The sequence below is a fragment of the Pseudochaenichthys georgianus genome, chromosome 20, assembly GCF_902827115.2.
Source record: "Pseudochaenichthys georgianus chromosome 20, fPseGeo1.2, whole genome shotgun sequence".
Taxonomy (NCBI): Eukaryota; Metazoa; Chordata; class Actinopteri; order Perciformes; family Channichthyidae; genus Pseudochaenichthys; species Pseudochaenichthys georgianus.
Window position 1 is genome coordinate 15887315 of NC_047522.1, and position 19125 is coordinate 15906439.

The 19125-nt window shown below is 43.8% G+C and overlaps 1 protein-coding gene across 1 annotated transcript in view; it reads right to left on the reverse strand.

Moving 5' to 3' along the window:
* gli3 (GLI family zinc finger 3) overlaps window positions 1-19125 on the reverse strand; it is a 92921-nt gene that overhangs the window by 27017 nt on the left and 46779 nt on the right. The window contains exon 4 of the mRNA XM_034108281.1: window positions 13815-13920. Coding sequence (XP_033964172.1) covers window positions 13815-13920 — 106 coding nt within the window. The remainder of the gene's footprint in view (window positions 1-13814; window positions 13921-19125) is intronic.

The following is a 19125-nucleotide window of genomic DNA, read 5'->3' on the forward strand; positions in this document are numbered from 1 at the left end:
ATATATGGGAAAAACATTTCTGTATATCTGAAATGGCTGCATATTACATTTCAGACTTCTGCAATGTAGGAATAGGTCCCCAGAAGGGAAGGTAGAAAGGATTCATTACTTTTCCTCTCCTGGCCCAACACACCCCTGTATGAGGAAATCCAGACTCCCACTCTGGCTGCAATGACACTGATTAACCCTGTCATACGTTGGCTGCATCTCCCTACACTAACCCTGGCTAAATGCCTCTACTTGGTTTGTTTTTCCAATTAACTTAGCAAATAAGAACAGAGCCCTACTAGAAGGTCATTGAGAAAAAAACGAGGTGATCAGAAAACAAAAGGAAAGAGAGCACACGTGTTGGTTGGAGGGAAGACGGTGACACAGAGGAAGAGGGATATTTCAGCCTGTTGAAAAGGAAAAGCAAAAGTGTGGACAGGCTTTTGAGCACAAACAGTAGTAGGGTGGAGGAGAAGGAGGGAGTGTGTGAAGATATGGACTACGAATTGGGAAGTAAAGGCGGACAGAAAAGACTTAGGAGAAAGGGGGAGATGGAGAAGGAGGAGAGAGAAAGAGGTCTCCGGGGGGGCAGAGCCAGGTGTGAGGGGATTTGAGGAGGACAGCAGAGAGATGGATGGGTTGGAGGAGCGCGGCGGGCCTCTGTTCTTGTGAGAGGAAAAGCAAAAGAGTGTCCGATCCTCGGCGTTCAGCTGCTCTCTGCAGGGCCGTGATCGTCTTAGCATCTGCCACTATGCATTAATCAACATGACGAAAGGAAGTAATCTGACAACGTTCAGTGTGTGTGCAGGAATGTTCCCTCTGTGTGTGTGCTGAGTAGGTGTGCGCGCCAAAAAGAAGTGGCATCTTAGTTACACCTGATTTAAGATTTACATCAAAGCTGTACCGCGGGCTTCTCTGCCTTACCAGAAGAAAGAAATGTTCCTTCACTCCTCTACTTCCCTTGGTAGATTTATAATTCCTATAAACCCTAAAAAAAGAAGACATCCTGCAAACAGGGCACAGGGAAAGACTGAGCTCCTGACATATGGAAGCCATTTCCTTTCACGTGGCCTCGCTTAAAACCAGCCAGTGCCTCTTTAAGACATCGCATGTTTACACGGGGCGGTCTGTGGATTTTAAACTGTCGTCTTTTTTCACCGGATGAATACACACTTGCCAAGTGTAAATATGCCCCCAAATGATTTTGAGGTTTTGTGGAGGGGTGTGTGTTCATGTAAACATGCCTTGAATCTTTGTTTGGAACAAGGTTATATCAACACTAATAATTATTTTGGTAAGAGCTGCAGTAGAAAGACACAGTTGCGGTGAAGGTTGATGACTTCACTGAGCACAGAAGGTATCATTGTGGTGCAGCAGTTAGACCTGGTGGTATATTGACACAGCAGTCTGCTAAAACAGGAACCGGCTTTGCAAAATACTTTTAGCTCATGAAATGATGTGTGCTTCACAGAAGGGTACAGGAAATTAGTGGGTCTAAATCCAATTATGAATGGTCATACACCATAATCATTTCATTCACAGATGTAGGAGAGGTCTAAATAGGAAAAACATGAGAGCTAAAAACTCAAAACTAACCATGTCTTGAGAAATAGCTAGAGAAATGGCTGAGAAGGACAACAGAAATACTTCCATCTTTATCTTGGAATTGGCAAAAGAAAAAGAAAGAAATGGGACATTCGGTCCTAATTTTGGAAAACACTAAAATAGCCTCCTGCATATGATGTAGGTATGTAACATAGATGTGATTAATTACTTTGACTTGAAAAAAAAAAAATTAACAACATTAGCTAATTTAGCCAAAAAGAATATCTTGTAAACAAAAATGCAGATGGCTACATTGGCAGGGTTACGTTTTTGATGAGATTATTTGAGGGGGTTCACTGATCTGGAAAGTTAACATGGCAGAAGTTATTTAATATGTCATTATGTTGTAAACTGTAGAAATGTAGCATTGGTTGCAAGGGTCCCTGTGATTTGTTTGTTTTCTCTGTTTTACAAAAAAGTCTATGTCTTCCATGGATGGGAACCTCCATTCTATATATGTATTAGAGGTAACACTATCACAATTGTCTACACCATAAATCCTCAAAAATATATGAAAAATAAAGGAAGAGGAAGTCCAAAACCACAGACTATGAAGGACCCATCTGTCTTCACATGTTAAACCTCTAGCCACAAGAGGCTAAGCAAGGTGGGAACTGGGCTTTTGGAGGGAACTGGGATCAGTCAGGTGTCAGGTCCTCTCCTGACCCAGGCTGACAGCATCACAGAACAATCCCCCCGCCAACCTCAGCTCAATCTCACCACCTCATAGAAACCTGTGCCCCTTCCCCTCCAACCCACCCAGCCACAGAACAAGGCTGCCACCGCACTGAAAGCCTAAACCAGAGAGGAGGAAGCGAGGGGCTCCTGACAGCGGAAACAGAAGCACTTTAAAGCTCCAAACCCTTTCACTGAGATCAAAGGGCCACAGGAACAGAGCCAGCTGAGACCCAAGAAGAGAGGAAAGGGAGCTGAGACAAGGGGAGAGAGAAGACAGACGGACTGAGACACAAACACAAGAAGGTGGATATATATTCTAGGGTCCTAATATTCCAAAAGGAATGTCTTCATTAAGTTCTGCCAGTGAACCGTATTCCAATGACTTCATTTTTCCACATTATTAATGACAATTACAGCAGCCGTTAAAAGTCATTTTAAATTCAGATCCAACCACTGCATGGCTTTTGCATCTGCATGATTTGGAAAATAAGAAATGAACATGTTGCCACAAAAGGTGGATACATTTAGTCTGTCACCCAATACAGGAGTTGGCATTGACATATCTTTCTGTTTCTATGATCAAAGGCTTGTGAATTTGGTTTCAATGCTGTGAGCACAATCTTGCTCCGAGGTTGGCTTACTCTCTTCTACTAAAGATTTCAATCCCATGATCTTCATCAGCACATGTGGTGGAACTGATACATTGCCCTTATCGTGACCACTTTCAGGACCTATCTTCTATGTGGCTATCGCATAGTCGAGCTTGACGGTTGGATTTATGGTTGACACAAGGGGCTACCATCAGTCCCGATGGATTTTAGCCCTTGATAGCACCACGGTAAGACTAGATGGATGTGTTGGCGATTTAAATATATTCCATCATAACTGCGTCTACAGTCTTTCATTCACTCACAAGCTACAGTGGAAGGTTGGGGCTTGGTTTATTACTGATTATAGACTATTCTAGATCCCGACCCGCCAGATGGTTTGTTACACAATGTGAGAAGACGTCATTGGAAACAGTGATCGTGGTGAGCATATAGGGTTTTTAGTAGGATCACTTCGCTAGATGTTGTGTTCACTATCAACCATCTTGAGCACCATTAACTTGTAGGAGAAAATACATAAAGCCAATGCTGACCAAAGTTCCTGTGGTTGCCATATTAGCATAGCTACATCGGCTACGTGCTTAGAATCCGTAGCTAAGTCGTAACCCCTTTACATATAACTATTATCTATAAATGAAGCTTTAGTAATGTTTAATTAGCTAAAGGGTGGGAATAAGCATTTATTGTCTTGGCATTTCACCGTCTGCATCAACTTTGTGTAATTTACAAAAACATAAATGATGGAGTTATAAGATTTAAAGCTTTCTACGTCTTGGGGAAACCATCATAGCACGTGACGGAACAGAAGTCGCAGAGATTCCATCTGTCAATCACTGGCCGCATATTTGCTTCTTTTTTTTATAATTCCAGAAACTGAATTTGTATATTTAAGGATTTGTAGTTTGTTGCCCATCTGATCTGAGTGTCCTGCTCTCTGATGTTCTGTTTTCACCATGCAGGGCAGAGCACACCGCAGACATGCTCTGGCTCGGTATGGCACGGTGAGGTTGCCAGGCGTTTGGGGTAACTATGCCCCCCCCGTAGCTGCCAGGGCTCCGTGTGACCCCCTGACATCAAAGGCCTGGGTGGGTTCAGGGAGGTTGGGATGGCTTTCTATTCATGGCCACATCAAGCAGGATTCCCTCTCGGTGGGTTACTTCTGGAGGCGTGCCAGACATTCCCATGCACTGCAGAGTCAGTTCTCACATATACACTCGCTGTCCAGTTGAATAACCACGAGTCTCCTTCAGTTTCTCCTCCTCCCCCTGTGTCTTTGACTCATACTCACATTGTGTACATATAAGCACACAGTACATCCCCGCAGGCACGTATCACTTCCATGCTGCCAGAGTGATAACATGTGTTTATCACAGGAGCCATTGAGTGTGACAAGCTCAAGTCATAACAAACGGGCCCAGGTGTCCAACAATCAGGTTCTAACTGAGTCACGAACCTGCTGAAGGTGCGTCACACATGAAAACACTTCTTCTTTTAGATCAAGGCTCCTTGGCAGTGCTTGCACTTCAACAAAGTTTTAGGATTATGCCTTATCAAAAACAACAGATCTTTTCACTGCCTTGCGCTGTTTCTACATCACAGCCAAACGCATTCGCCGTTATGAAAAGTTTATGTTTGGCTTGGCCACGCAGCAGGAGTTTTCTTTTCTTCTTCTCAGGCTGGTTTGAAAACCATTTGTCCACACTGCAATTAAATGTAATTTTCAGCCATCAAGATAAGAATGTCTACCAAAACGAATCAACAGAGTGTATAGCGAGGGAATGAAAACATGAAAGTAAAATTACACAAAATGAGGCTGCCTGTTTTCCTGTAATTTCAAGGGGGCTGGAATCAGGGAAGAAACGTGAGACCCAAAAAAAAACATGTTCTTGTTCCTTTTGTTCCTTCTCCATTGCTTGATTTGGCCCTTTTTCAAACAGCGCGATCGTTTTGCATGGACCATTTTACCTTGAACTTTTTACCTGATTGCGTCTTTTTTGAAAGCGTGCACCGGTTGAATTACCGCTGCTCTCAGTCAGTGTTTTGAGTTCTTTTGGCATGCCCCGGGCTAGAGAGAAGACAGGACGGGACTCCTGGGTGTTGAAGTGTTAAACTTGTAAAAACAGGGAGGAAGCATATCTATCTTTCCTTTTCCTCTCAAGTAATGTCTCGATGGCCCCAATGCCTTTACACAAAAACTCAGCTGACGCCTGCAGCTAAAGAGGGTTCAGGTTCCCCACCCCACCGCCTCCGTTACCCGACAAGTCTAGGTAATGAGCGTGTGCGTCTGCATGCCTACAGCCTATCTCAGGTGAGAATGAGTGTGGCCCAGGGCTGCGAGGAGCGGCCCGGACACCCCCCCCCCCCCTCCGAATTCAACACGTCACGCTGGGCTGCTGAAATGAGCAACCGCACGGATGGGCCTGAGCAAATCACAAACAATACACAGCGCTACAAGACAGCAGAGACACACTGCTGGAGATGGTTAATCCTTCAGACAGAGATCTGAGGTAGAACAACAGAAAAAAGAAAAGGGGGGAGTGGGAGGGAGAGCTGAGACTCACAGGGAGAAAACAGAAGCATCAGGTATAAGACACAAAATATGTTTTCTTCTTGGCACTGAAAATCTCCTTTTCAGAATGAAATCCATCACGTTTTCCTAATACATACTTCTTGTAGAGAGAAAAAGGCAGACCGAAGAAAGGCAAGTGCTGTTGGGAAAGTGAAAAGACACAGCCTACTTTAGTCTGGCCATTTCATCCATCTTGTTGGACTAATAAAATGTCATGTGGATTTCCTCGATATTTAATCATGAAGGGGCTGAGTGCGTGGCGGTGCCAAGCTCAGGCTTGATGAAGCTTTGGGAGGCTTAAAACAGACCTGTGTACATTTTTCGATTTACTCAAAGGAGGATGTTTTACAACACTGATATGAATGAGAGGGAATTCTTAATTAGCCTGCTATGGGAAACTTTATTTTCCCTTTCTTCAGGAAGAAACAAATGTCCCATCTTTATTGTATATCATTGGATGAACTTTCATTCCTTAAGTAGCAAAGTTACTTTCACAGTGATGTCAAAAAATGATGGACATGCAACAAAAAGTCTTGCTGCTTTCTCACATGTCGTGACCCTGCAGCTGCGTGCATGACTGCACACATGTATGGACACTAGTTGGGGGGGAGGACTCAAAAAACTGACCGCCTCTCAAAAAGAACGGAAATGTAAGCAACCGATTTCTTTTTGGCTCGCTCCATACAACATCATGAGCTGAAACTACCACACTATCAGATGTAATGGACGCCACATCTGATAAGAGAGATAACAAGAGGCTGAGAGAATGGAATCGCTTTATGTGATATGAATTAATTAGCATTGGGGGGGTGAGTGTAAAAGGAGTGAAATTCTCTGTGACTTAGGCGATAAACACGTTTTTTTTTAAAAGGGAGGAGAGGAGGTGCGGGAGGCAATGAACTCATTTCCTCTAACATTAAAACTGTAAGCATCTTAAACATGTGGGAATATTTTACATTGTTGCATTTAGGTTTCTTAAATCATATAGTGAAGGCTTGACTAGGAAAGATGGAGAGAGGGATGAAAGGAAAGGGAGGGATGGAGCGAGGGAGGATGGAAAATGCGGAAAGCTGGAGAGGATTTATGGCCCTGTTCCCCTGGTCTCGTTACTCGCTGTAACTGGCCCCCAGAGTGGGATCGCAGGGTCTGGAGCCCACAGCCCAGAGATCACAGTAATGGAAATTCCACATTTCTACACTGCTACAGCATGACGTCTGTAGGGTAAAGTAAAAAACGAAAAACTAACTCCATTCAAAGGGTTGAGCTAAAATTGATAATTGTACATCAGGAGAAAAATATTTCCTTTCTGAAATAAGCAGTCCCACCCATTCACCTGAGGCTCGTTTTTAAAACTACTCCCGGTATTTGTGATGAGAAGCAGACGTCAGGACTGCCTGAGGTTGTGGAGACGATGTGAGGCGGCGGGCTGCCAGCGCTGGGTAATATCTTGACAGTCACTGCCTCTCTCTAATAGCTCCCCGCCAATGAGAGGAGGGTATTTACAAAGCCAATTAAGAACCAGCACAGATCATAAAAGTGACATCATAAAAGTGACATTGGTATTGCTGCCAATGCTTGGTTTTAGAGCTGAGAAAACCAGTCTATTAATTCATTCGAATTGATTGACTAAATTGACAGAATTAATCAGCAACTTCTTTTATTATCGATAAATTGTTTGTAATTTGTCAAGATAAGTTGCAAAAGAAATGGCTGGTTCCCAGTTCTCCAGTTTGAAGATTTACAAATGTTCTTGTTATATATTTTCGTAAAAGGACAATTATCTTTTCTATTTTTAAAAAGCATTATGAAAACGTCACCTTCGGCTCTGGGAAACGAAAGGGTATTTTTCACTATACAATTCTGACACTTTATGGACATAATGATTAATCAAGTAAAATAATGGGCAGATTAAGTGATGAGGAAAATAATCACAGCCCAATTTAAAATGCATATTATAATTATTTTAACAATAATTGTGAAAACTATGAATTATTAAAGGCCTAAGATGAAAAATGGAGTATAAATAGTAAGAGGGTTACAATTTAATAAAGAAATTGGAAAAGGAATATGTATTTAAATGTCTTATTACAAGAGGGAAATACAGGGTAAATAACTGCAATAAATAAATAAATAATAATAAATACAAAAATACAGTAAATTAATAAACTAATGCTCAAACACTGTCAAGAAAAATATGTATAACGTGTGTGTACATGTGTGAGAGCATGAATGCACTAGCGCTCATACACACACACACACACACACACACACACACACACACACACACACACACACACACACACACATTAGCGCGGAGCTGTTGGCACCTGCCTGTTATCTCTTCCCCTCAGACCTGGTTTTCCATTGTGCTCCATGGGAGAGCTACAAATTGAGATCTCAAACATGAAGAGGGGGCAAATGACTCGAGTATAGAAAATCAAATCCACTAATGTGTTACATGGGCAAATTCACAGGCCTCGTATGAGAGATTAATGTATTCCTTTTTTATCTAAATGTACCTTTCTAAAAGATATTTATAACGGGGCCTCAAATTAAATTAAACCAAAGCACTAACACCGTAGAAATTACAATGAACAGGAAGTATTTGTCGAAAAAATAATCAGATAGGATTTGTATAAATGGAAATGTTATGTAAGGAATCATTTGTAGATTATAAATACTATACATTTGCTTAAGTGTCTATGCCGTTAATACAAAAGAAATGCATGTGATATTTAATAACTGGGAATACAAATAGCCACACTGCGGCAGAGTCAGCCTCAGCGTAGGTAATCCTAGCCTGGTAAGTAGAGTTTTGGAACATGTCGGAACAGATCTCCACGGGTAATGACTCAACCTTAAACCTTTACAGGCCTTGTCAAATCTCTGCAGTGCCAAACTCTTTTTTTTCCATCCAACCTGCTGGATCCATCATTCTCAAAATACACAGGTGCCTTCAAAACACCCTCTTCCTGTGCCCAGGCTGTGTAGAAAAAAGACTACTCTCCATTTAGGCTTCTGAAACTGCTGTAATACAAAAAAATAGATATACTTTAACTTCAATCTGCCCACATTTCTGCTTAGGCATTTATCTCCTTTCTCTCTAAATCCTGAAATTGCCTCAGAAGAAAAAAGGGGAGAGATTCTTTCCCCCTCTTCGCACATTTTCACAGAGTGGTGCACAACTTTCTTTCTTCCCTTTTTTTTCTCCAGTGAAAATTGAAGAGGCTTTATGTCAAATACGGCTAAAGCCAGCCTCTCCATATCAAACAACGCAGCGCGAAAATTACTGTGGCGATGATAAGGCTGCCAGATAAAGTGGGAGAGGAGAGCGAGGGGGGGAAAAACTGAAAGGAAGTGACTCTACTCAATTATACTGCAAAATTGGTATGACTGAATATTTTTTATTCAGGTGACTGATAGTATCAGTGAAACTGCAATGCAGATAAATAAAGGAGCCTTCTGTCAAGAATAAACACCATTAATCATGAAGCCAGCTACTGCGTGACCGCCTGTCCCCCCGACTTACTCCATAGAGAAAGTATTAAAGAGGGGGGAGGTTATGGGGCGGGAGTCGGGGGAGGGAGGGAGGCTGGAGGGAAACCAGTGACTGCACCAGAGAGAGGTGACCTATGAAGTCACACAGAATGGGTTTTGGACAGTTGGAGAGCAGGATGAAAAAGTGGCCTTGGTCTCTCTCCCTTGCTTTACTCTGACAGCAGCCATATCTGGACAGAAATGATCAGATACGATTATAAAATAATAATCAATCCGTAACATAATTTATGGCTTCACTTTACTTTCTGTTAAGTCTAGACGGTATTCAAATGTGAATATTAATAGTGAATCGTAGCAGCATATGACCTTTTTCAAACAATAGTCATATCACAAATATATATAGTTACAATTTCTAATTATGAGGTTGACAAAGATGCTAAACAATGTTGTTGAAAGTATGGCTGAAACTTAAATATATACTAATAAATGAGGCCTTGAAAGTTCAATCATGAGCAGCCAATGATGAAGCACCCTAACAAAACATGTTTCCTCTGGCTTCTATAAAAGCTTTCGCATTGTGTGTGTGTGTGTGTGTGTGTGTGTGTGTGTGTGTGTGTGTGTGTGTGTGTGTGTGTGTGTGTGTGTGTGTGTGTGTGTGTGTGTGTGTGTGTGTGTGTGTGTGTGTGTGTGTGTGTGTGTGTGTGTGTGTGTGTGTGTGTGTGTGTGTGTGTGTGTATATATTGCTCAGCCTCGTCCCATCTGGAAAGAGGTGTTGAGATAAGACTGTGGTCTTTATGCTAAGCAACACTCCGCTCCTCTATTTCTAGATTGGGCGCTCTGACAACAGTTTATGTAAATAACAAAACAACAAGGCACATCTACAAAAAAAAGAAAACCTTCTTTCCGCCAGGCAGAGGACAGCAAGGGGGAGAGTTGGTGTACGGAAACAGTGTGAAATCGGGGAGAATGTTCGGTGCTTCCAGAAAATAAAATGTTTAACAAGGTGATTCATGCATTTGAATGTTGGTGAAGCAACAGCTCACGCAGACTTTAAGTCAATGTAATCCTTCCTGGTTCATGATTTCGGAGCAGAGGTTGTGCTGCGATGACAGAGACGTGCAGCAGCCCACCCCCCCAGTACCTCCAGAATACCTTCCAGTCGGCGCGCAGCTGAACAAACACACTCCTGAATGAAATAACCACACAGGCTGGGAAACAGTCCCTCACAGCCCCCTCGCTGCTCTCTACCTCCACACTGGCAGCAAATACACTCCATGACTTTATTCATGAGTCCCACTGAGAAGTTTTATTTCCAACTTAAACTTGTGTTTGGCATGTTTGAGATGTTGCCTTTTTCAAAACGTTTTGTAATATTTCAGAGCAGAAAACCACAGTTTAAAAATGCAGTATATTAAAAAATGTGTGTGTGTGTAGACAGGATTAGAGACTTTGTATGTCGAAGTTATTTCACACATTTTCTCAGAAGTTCTGATGCTTCATTAAGTATATTCAAGAACTTTCTAATATTGTATGTATTACGACAAGAATTTAAACATGAATCAACAAACGCCCAGGGTGTTATATTTGCTTTACAACTTAACAAACTCCTAAACAAACTCTGTCATTCTCACCAATTCTTTCTTAAATCCACATACGGTAACTGCGCAAAAGGTTGTGAGTCAATTGCTTATCCCTTAAGAATGTTTTGTTGTTTTAGTGGCCCCATTCACAGCACGAGGGCCTGGCGACTCCAGAGTACCCCGATGCTGATAATTGACTTGTGACGAATACCTCTGTTTGTTCTGAGCGGTCTCCTGGTGACCGAGAGCCGGCGCTGAGCCGCATGAGAGGGCTGTTTTGTTTTGCTGTGTACCCGTGGTCAGGCAATAAAGCTCCTATGAAAGGAGCGGTCTCTTCTCTTGGCCCCGACCTCCCCCCAAACTCCCATTAAGCCAAACCAGCACAATGGTGGTGGCAGAGGGGACCAGAGCTCCCAGGGAGAGCCTGCTCTTCACCAATCAATGTGTTTATTTAAGCAGGAAGCATCTTCTCTGGAGCACGAAGGCCTTTCTCTTTTTGGTCGAGGCTGGAGGTCAGCTGTTCCCATGCTCGGGTTGCAAAGGTAAAAGCTTCAGGTCAGGAGAGACTTTCACTGGTCCTGGATCAGTTTCGGACATTTGGTGTCTTAAGTTAGGATAAAAGAAGGAGCGTTGTGTTGTTAGTTGGCTTTGGTTTCCTTTTAAACTGTGGCTGTTCAACATTTTTCCATGTGAATATATGAGTTCCTCAGTAAAGCAAGCACCCACAAGAAGGGACCCCCACCCCCTCCAGACCCTAAGGCTTTAATATTGAATGGCACATTGGTACCTTCCCCACAAGAATTCATAAACTAAACGATTAGCCTGTCTGTAATTGCGCTCTCCCTCGCCTAATAGGGGAGGTGAGGTAAAGAAAGAAAAAAACAAAGGACAGTTAATTTGTGATTTCCTCTGCTCATTTGAAGGCAAATTAAGTGTCAAACAGCTAATACGGTGCATATTTCATTTTATGAGCTTTTAATTTAATTCTACCGCCTCATATCGCTGGAGCCCGTTAGGTGCTCTGCTAACACCGGCTCTCGCCTGAAAACAGGGACCATAAATAAACATGTTTCAATTAGGCCCTTCACAGTAATAGGATATGATTCTATTCATTTGCCACATATGGATGGTGGATGTGTCATTGTGGCGGGGAGCAAACAAGCTGCTGGGCGTTCGCACTGTTTTTCTCCGGCCATGGACGCCCAGTGGTGGCTGGCTGGTGTGCGTGGCGGGGGGAGGCTGGCTGGATTGATGGAACTGCCGCGGGGCCAACCCAACTGTAATTACAGGCCGTAATGAGAGGCTGCATGGGGAAGTACTGCAATAATAGTCCCTGTGTACTTAGGCATATCTTTGAGAGGGCTAATAACGATTAATTCTGCTCACAGAGGAGAACTTGTCTTAAAACAATTCAATATTTCTCCATAAGCCGCCTCTTGTCCCCTCCATTTCCCTGCAGCGACAGCTATACGTTGACTGCCCCTATTTGCTCGAGCCGGCTACAAGCAACGTTGCTCAGCTGAATGCATCACTTTTAAATCCACAGTTATTCGGTCGAACCAGGAAGTGTAATTAACTCCAATTTGCCATCAGGTGGTTAGACCCAGCAACTGATGAGTGCTGCTACTCACTGAGGAATTCAGCGCTGCTTTTTTAATCAAGAAAGCAATATTGTTGCTACCCTGCGCACAGACTCAAAAGTAGTTCTGCATTAAACCTGAGCAAGTTTGTTGATAACGTGTGTGACAGTCAGTACACGGATTTGAATAAGGCTGGCCACTAAACAGCTGTCCTATAATCATGACAAATAGTTTCCCTCAGCGTAGTGTGTCATATTAAACAGCTCTATGCTTAATGGCTTGGATAAATAGGCCATAAGTAGCATGGCAGAGCACGGCCGTGTTTTCAGTGACAGCAAACCAAGCGCACAGATAACGCCTGTCCAGACAGAGTGACTGAAGACGCCGGCGCTGCGTAACTTCTCCCCCTTAATTCAATTCCCTCCACCCCCCTCCTTCATTTCTTCCCTCCCCCTCCCTAACCTGTGCTCCAGATCGTACCAAAGCACTCCTGACGGATAACAAGCCAGGCTGTTTGTTCGAGCCTATGTTGCCGGCGCGTGTTCTCCCCATTATCTCTGCATAAGCTAAATGCTAAATTATATTTGCCATTTTGTTTGCAGTGACATGGGGCATCAATCACCTCCCTTTTTTATTTCTTCGCCTCTCCACCCCCCCTACCCTTTTTTTCTCCCTCTGCTGCAGCCCCTGAGCAGGAGATGAGGGGTTGAGAGGTAGGGTGGGCCGGAGGTGGAGAGGCGGAGGGGGGGACATAAAAAATTCATTACGCTTAGTGGCACATCAGCAAGGGAGAGATATGACTCCTGAGGAAGAGAAGGGGGGAGTTGATAATGATGAAGAATATCAAACATAATGCGGCCCAAGTAGCTGCCCCATCCAATTTGTCCTCGTCACGCGGTGATCGCTTCCTCCGTGTCTGAGGGAAGGAAACAAGCACCGCAAGGACGATGAGGCATCTCCTTAAAATACTCTCTATTTGGACGGCAAGAATACAAATGATGGAGAGCGTAAAATAGACAGAAAGAGTGAAAGAGGCTGAGGAGGAAAAAGAGTAATGTGTGCATGGGTGGATGTAAGTAAGGGAATGCTTTGAAGTTCTCTGCTGACCCGGCCAAGAAGGACTCAAGGGAAATACGAGCTACCGTAATAAGACATATAAATACTTACCGCTCTCTCTTACGAGGCATGACACCATGTTTTACTCTACTTCATACTTGATAGCCTATACACGCATTTGATTGGCTGAGGCAGGGTGGTTAGCAGTATAGAGTTTGTGTCAGAAACCCATCTGTGTCTGCCAGAGATGGGTAGATGTCAACAGAGGCATTGCTTCCTTCTCTTGACAAGGTGTGATCACTGCTCTTATGAGGATCGCACGCTCCCGGGCTCCCCTCACCCTGCTCTCATTTCCGCCTCTCTGACACATGTTCATTTGCGTGTCTCTGACATGCGGATCATGCTGCTCACGTACAGGGCCGTGGCCTTTGATCCTGAAAGGCAAAGAGAGGCGCGCAGCACCCGAGAGGAGGATGCTCCGCGCCCACAGGCGGAAGGATGTTCAGGAGCTTGATTTGTATCGCCATTAGGAGAGTTCGGAGCTCACCAGAGATGTGTGTGATGCCGCTGAATCAAATGAGGTTCCCAGGTGGGATCGGCAGCATTGTGGTTGAGTGTGTGCGTGAGTGTTTGACCACTTTAAAGGACTTACACATGAAGAGGGGGCACGGGGGAAGGCTCGTAGATGTAACGTCCCTGCGTGTGTCTGTCATCGATGGGCACGGGAGGATGGAAGGCAGGGAAGAACTGCGGGGAATCTGTAAAGAATGACAGAGAGAAAGGAAAAAGACATTTTAATTACACATTGCAAGAGACTTAGTTCCCCTAAAATATATTGTCATGTGAATGTACTCCTTCCTCTGCTAATCTTAATAGCAGCTATCATGAAAGGCAGTGGTTGATGGCTATCTTTCAGCAGACTCACCCAAATGAGACATCATTAAATGCATTCCAACATTTTCGCTGAGGACGTTTTTGTCAATGTCTCGAGGCTGATATAACTCAAAATAAACAGCGATAAATAACCATAGGAGAATGACGCCTTTCTTACCGTACCAAGCATAATGTGCTTTTGTACAAAGGATAAGTGCAACTAATGAAATGTACAGAACAAGAACACCCTTTTCTGTTTCAGTGTTTTGTCACAACTGCCAGTGAGAATCGAGAGGCATCTTGTTTTCTTTCCCTCCAGATAAAACATTCAAACATTTGCATAATATGAGCTTCCAAGCCGTTCTCTATTTTTACCGCTGAAATTGAAAGTGTTGTTCCGCCTCTAGACTGAATCCACATATGCATGTACTCATTTTCTAACATTTGTCCACACCATAGTCAAAAAACTAAAGATGGAATTTCGTGTCACAACCGTGCATCCATTGTTGGACAAGTTGCAACGAGCAAACCATGAGTGGGAATTTTGCAGAAATGCTGCCTACCTTAGGGTCGAGTTGTGAAACTGAAATGGGTTAAAACTTGTGCGGAAAGACAGAAAGAGCAAATGACTAACCCGCACGAAAGGGTCCACAAAGCAACAAATCACTCCTTTATTCACATGCTATACTAACACATCCCATTGCCAGAACACATGTCACTTTATTGCCTGTTACAGAGCCCCGTTGCCAAGTTGCGTATCACCACCCGGAGGCAGAGCATGTGTCAACATCTGCATACCTTCACGCAGCAAGTCTCTGAGGCTGCAAGCTATGTGTTTTTTTACTTGTAAACATTTGAACGTGTGTGCCAATAGGGCAGATGGCCAAACTGTGGGGTGCCCAACAGCTCTACGAGTGTTGCTCCATGCCAAACGCAGCTGCAGTGCCGGGCAAAGCAGCAGGTGTTGATCCCCCAGCACCTCTAAGGTCTGCTTACCTCATCAGTCACTCATTCATGGGGCTGATCACTGCCAGCTCGGGCCAAAACAGCGACGATTAAGAAGGGATCAATGTGGTGTTGTCTGTAATCCCACAGCATTATATGCAAGTCTTCAAGGTACTTTGGAGATTTGCACTTCCATAAAGTTAGGGGCAACAGAGATGAAAACAGAACTGTCAAGAGTGAAGCAGCGAAGATATCCTGGCTTTCAGTCCCCAATGTGGTTTTCTAAGTTCAAAACGAGATACCCGGCTGGTGCAACTTGAGACGTTTTCGGAGGTTTTGGAAAGCTCTCTCCAAAGCCTAGGACAACACGATACAGCTGTTTTTCGCAGGTTAGATAGTACTCCTTGTGACGAGAGGGTTGACTTTGACGTGTTGGTGGAGTGCCCCTTTAAATCTAAAACACTGCAAGGAGATGCCTTATTTTCCTTTCCTTATTCTTGTTTTTACTCCCCAGAAAAGCAGCTTCTTTTCTGAATATATCCCTAACTTGGCATAGTCCTGTCCTTTTATAGTGACCGTTTTGTTTTTATAGTATTACGTACCCAAACATACTCTAACATATCCCTCAAAATAAGAGCACATTCTTAATGTTCTCAATAAGTACAAAATAAAACTTTGAGAATTCATTGGGGGGGTTTCATCCTGCTTTCACAATAGTGGAGATAAGTGGTAAAAGCCTCCTCCGTGCAGCTCTGGCAAGTATCTGACCGCTCAGTCTCTGTCTGTTTGATAGTTTCCTCCTGATGACTCAGTATTGGCTCGGCTCACCTCGGCTGATTCCAGAGCTGCTGAAGGAGGGAGAGCTTTCTGGGAAAGAGGGATGGACGAGGGCAGAGTCTGCTTTGTTTACTCTTCACAACTCCGCTCAGAGGCTGTCGGCCCTTGGCTGTCAGAGTCGGAAATGAACCCTCAGGTTTACCGGCGTCTATGTTCTGGGAGTAAAAGCTTTATGTTCTGTAATCTTACTGATCCTTGCTCACATTGCAGCAACTTTAAACAAACCTCTGTCCCGGTGGGTAATGAGGGATGACTGTAAAGATTACAAAGTGTGAAATCATTTGAAAGACTCCACCCCTTCACCCCTGCAACACACAACTACATTCCCACATCCGCCACTCTTCATTGAATTACCCAGATCCCCCTATGTTTATGTCTCTGGAGCTCCTCACTCAGCACAGCCCAGTGCCTAGAAAGGATCCTTTTTTTTTTTTTGCTCCTTCATCACTCTTTCCTTCCCTCCCTTCTTTCACTGAGGCCGCATGGCAACCCATTCCGTCAAAGTTTATTTAAATCCATCTCTGAAGTTTACTTTACGATGGCCCAATCTAAATAGAGCCTGCCACCTCTGTTACACCAGCGCAGCTCTCCATTAGCGTGGCAAACAGCCCTGTGTCACTGGAGGGAATGTGTATACAGTCTCAAAGAACAGAGGGCAAAGGAGAGGGGGGGGGGGGGGGGGCTCCATCCTGCAATCCATCTCCAGTGTTTCCTGTAGGGACTCTTCACTGTTTACTCTGGGACTAAATTGCCCCTGCTCTTCTGGATGTTCAAGGGATATTCTAGTCTCTCTAATACAGAATACAGCTGGAGGGCACATAGGAAGCCAGCGCACGCGTCACCATTTGTACCTTCCCACTGCGGCCACCACCACAGCAGCACCAGCATTCCTCTGGAAAATGTAATCATTGCGGTTAAGTCCCGGTTGCATTGGGTAGACCACCATTGGCAAAGCAAAAGGGGTTTAAGAAACGATCTCAACCAATAAGACACTGAAGGTCAAGAACACTTGATATTACACTTTGCAAACTTGTTTGAGAATATAGAACATTTGTTTCTGGCTCTCCACCAATGTATCAGCTCTTCAAAACTCTTCTTGAACATTTTAATGACTCTAGCAGAAGTATTAATTTTTGGTTTTAATTTCCCCTTTTTTTATTCTTTGAGGAAAGGGGATGGAAGTCATTAAGACATGATTACAAATGGGTCTTAATGAAAGGGCAATTAGAGGCAAACTTTGACCAGGCTCATTAATTCTAATTCTACACAAACACACCATGCTCGGGACCAAAAGCCAGCTTCCCCTTCATTAAAGAGAGGATGGTAATTGCCTTGTCCTTTATTGGACACTTGAATAATTTCAAAAGGAGGGGGAGGACAAGGGGAGGATAAAGCCTAAAGCACATCATTTGCAATATCCTTATTGGTTAATCTCCTTTCATAATGGCAGTTGTACCACAAAGGATCTTCACTGTGCTTTGGTACGCTTGTGATGTGATACTTTAGGAGGATTCGAGCTGTCACTCACAATTCTGATTTGGGTTTTGATAATACACAAACAATTTCTCATCTTCTTCTTTTGTTGTCAACTCGGCATTGTGAGTTTATTGTCTTGACTGCTAAACCTGGGCTCCTCCTCTCCTCTGGCGAGGGTTCAGTGACTCCGCTCTAACAGAGTGTCACCCCGAAACGCTCTTCCATAAACACTTCTCCTCGACGCTCCGCTGCGAGAGCACAAAGAGCCAGTGACAGATTGTCATAAGCGACTAAGGCGGAGTGAGAAAAGGGCTGCTGGGGCCTGCTCCAAAGGTTTGTGAATTGCTAATGTGGAACATATGAAGCCTGTGCCGGGGCTGCGACTGCCAGATTTCATTATGCCACCTCTCTCCCCGCTCATGATCTCACTGTTCAGGAACGCTCGTCTGCAGCGAGGCCCGCACTTATCCCAGAACTCTGCAGCGATTCGCAGAGCGTGCGTTGGATGCTCCAGACTTTATGCTGTTTGCAAGCGCATTTAAGAGAAACTCAGGTTGTTCCTCTCCGGGAGTGAAAACAATATCACTTCAATTACTCTCTGTGTAAAGAAGTGTGTGTGAAGTGTTTTTACCGACGTCTGGAGGTTTCACATTGAGAAACTGGAAGTGGCGGTCACTATCATACCCACATGTAGATTTAGCATCAGCACACATTGTCCATGAGTTGTAAGCAGCTCTACTCAAATGTCGTAAATTGTTTGTATATTTTTTATAGGCATTGTGACAACACTGGGGTTGTCCAATGTTTGGTGTGCGTGTGTGCGTGTGTGTGTGTGTGTGTGCGTGTGCGCGTGTGCGTGCGGGGGGGGGTTGAGTTTCAGAGTGCCTGTAGGTGGAGTGAAGGACAGGGTCATCAGAGGAGATGGGGCACACCTGGCTCACCTGCAGAGGGCTGCCTGCTTTGACCTTTTGGTTACCATGCCACATGCCAGGGACACTTCAGCCACATTTCCACTGCTTTTTTATGTTTATTTGAAATCAGTTTGGCCAATTACATTTAATTACGTTGAGTTTTGTGTGAACTTCCTCTTGTTACAAGAACAGCCTCAAAAAGTAGCCTCTTCCTATCCTGTTTATCATCTTTTAACGATTCATTCATTCATCTCACATCCATGTGATTGGAATATCTGATGTTAGCTAATTTTTTCTCAAACATTGACTTCTAGAATCAGGTTTTGATATCAGTAAATCATTACTGGACGCAGTATTTGTTCCCTAAACACAGATCTAAGTGAGTATGATCTTTTAGCATGTGTCTGTACTCAATGATCGTAACAAAAGAATGTCCGCCAACATATGATACTGAACTTCTTAAAACTATCCGGATGTGAAGAGAAGGAGAACTTTAGACTTTCATTGGAAGTGTTTTGGATGCCGGTTCTCTTGTGAAGCCAAATGTCCTCTCTGAACAAACCCTTCACACCCGTCTCTCATCATGTTTGCTTACAGACCTCAAGCTGTTTGGACATGTAAATAACACTTTCGGAGCTAAGCTCAATGGGAGTTGCTGTGGACTTTTGGAGCGCTTTGCTTTAATTACGGGTCCCAGATTGTTTCAGGTCTAATGGCCTAATTACCGCTTTATAAATTAGCCTAATGTTCTTGCTGTGCGGAGCTTTCTTTACTGTACGCGATGCTCGGGTGCTAGAACAGAGAATGCTTTCATTCAACAATGAGAAATAACAAGACGGGGGAAGAAAAACTAAAGCAGAGAGTTAAATAACAGACGAATGTGAAGTGTTGCCGTGCCAACCTCTCTGCCATTCATCATAA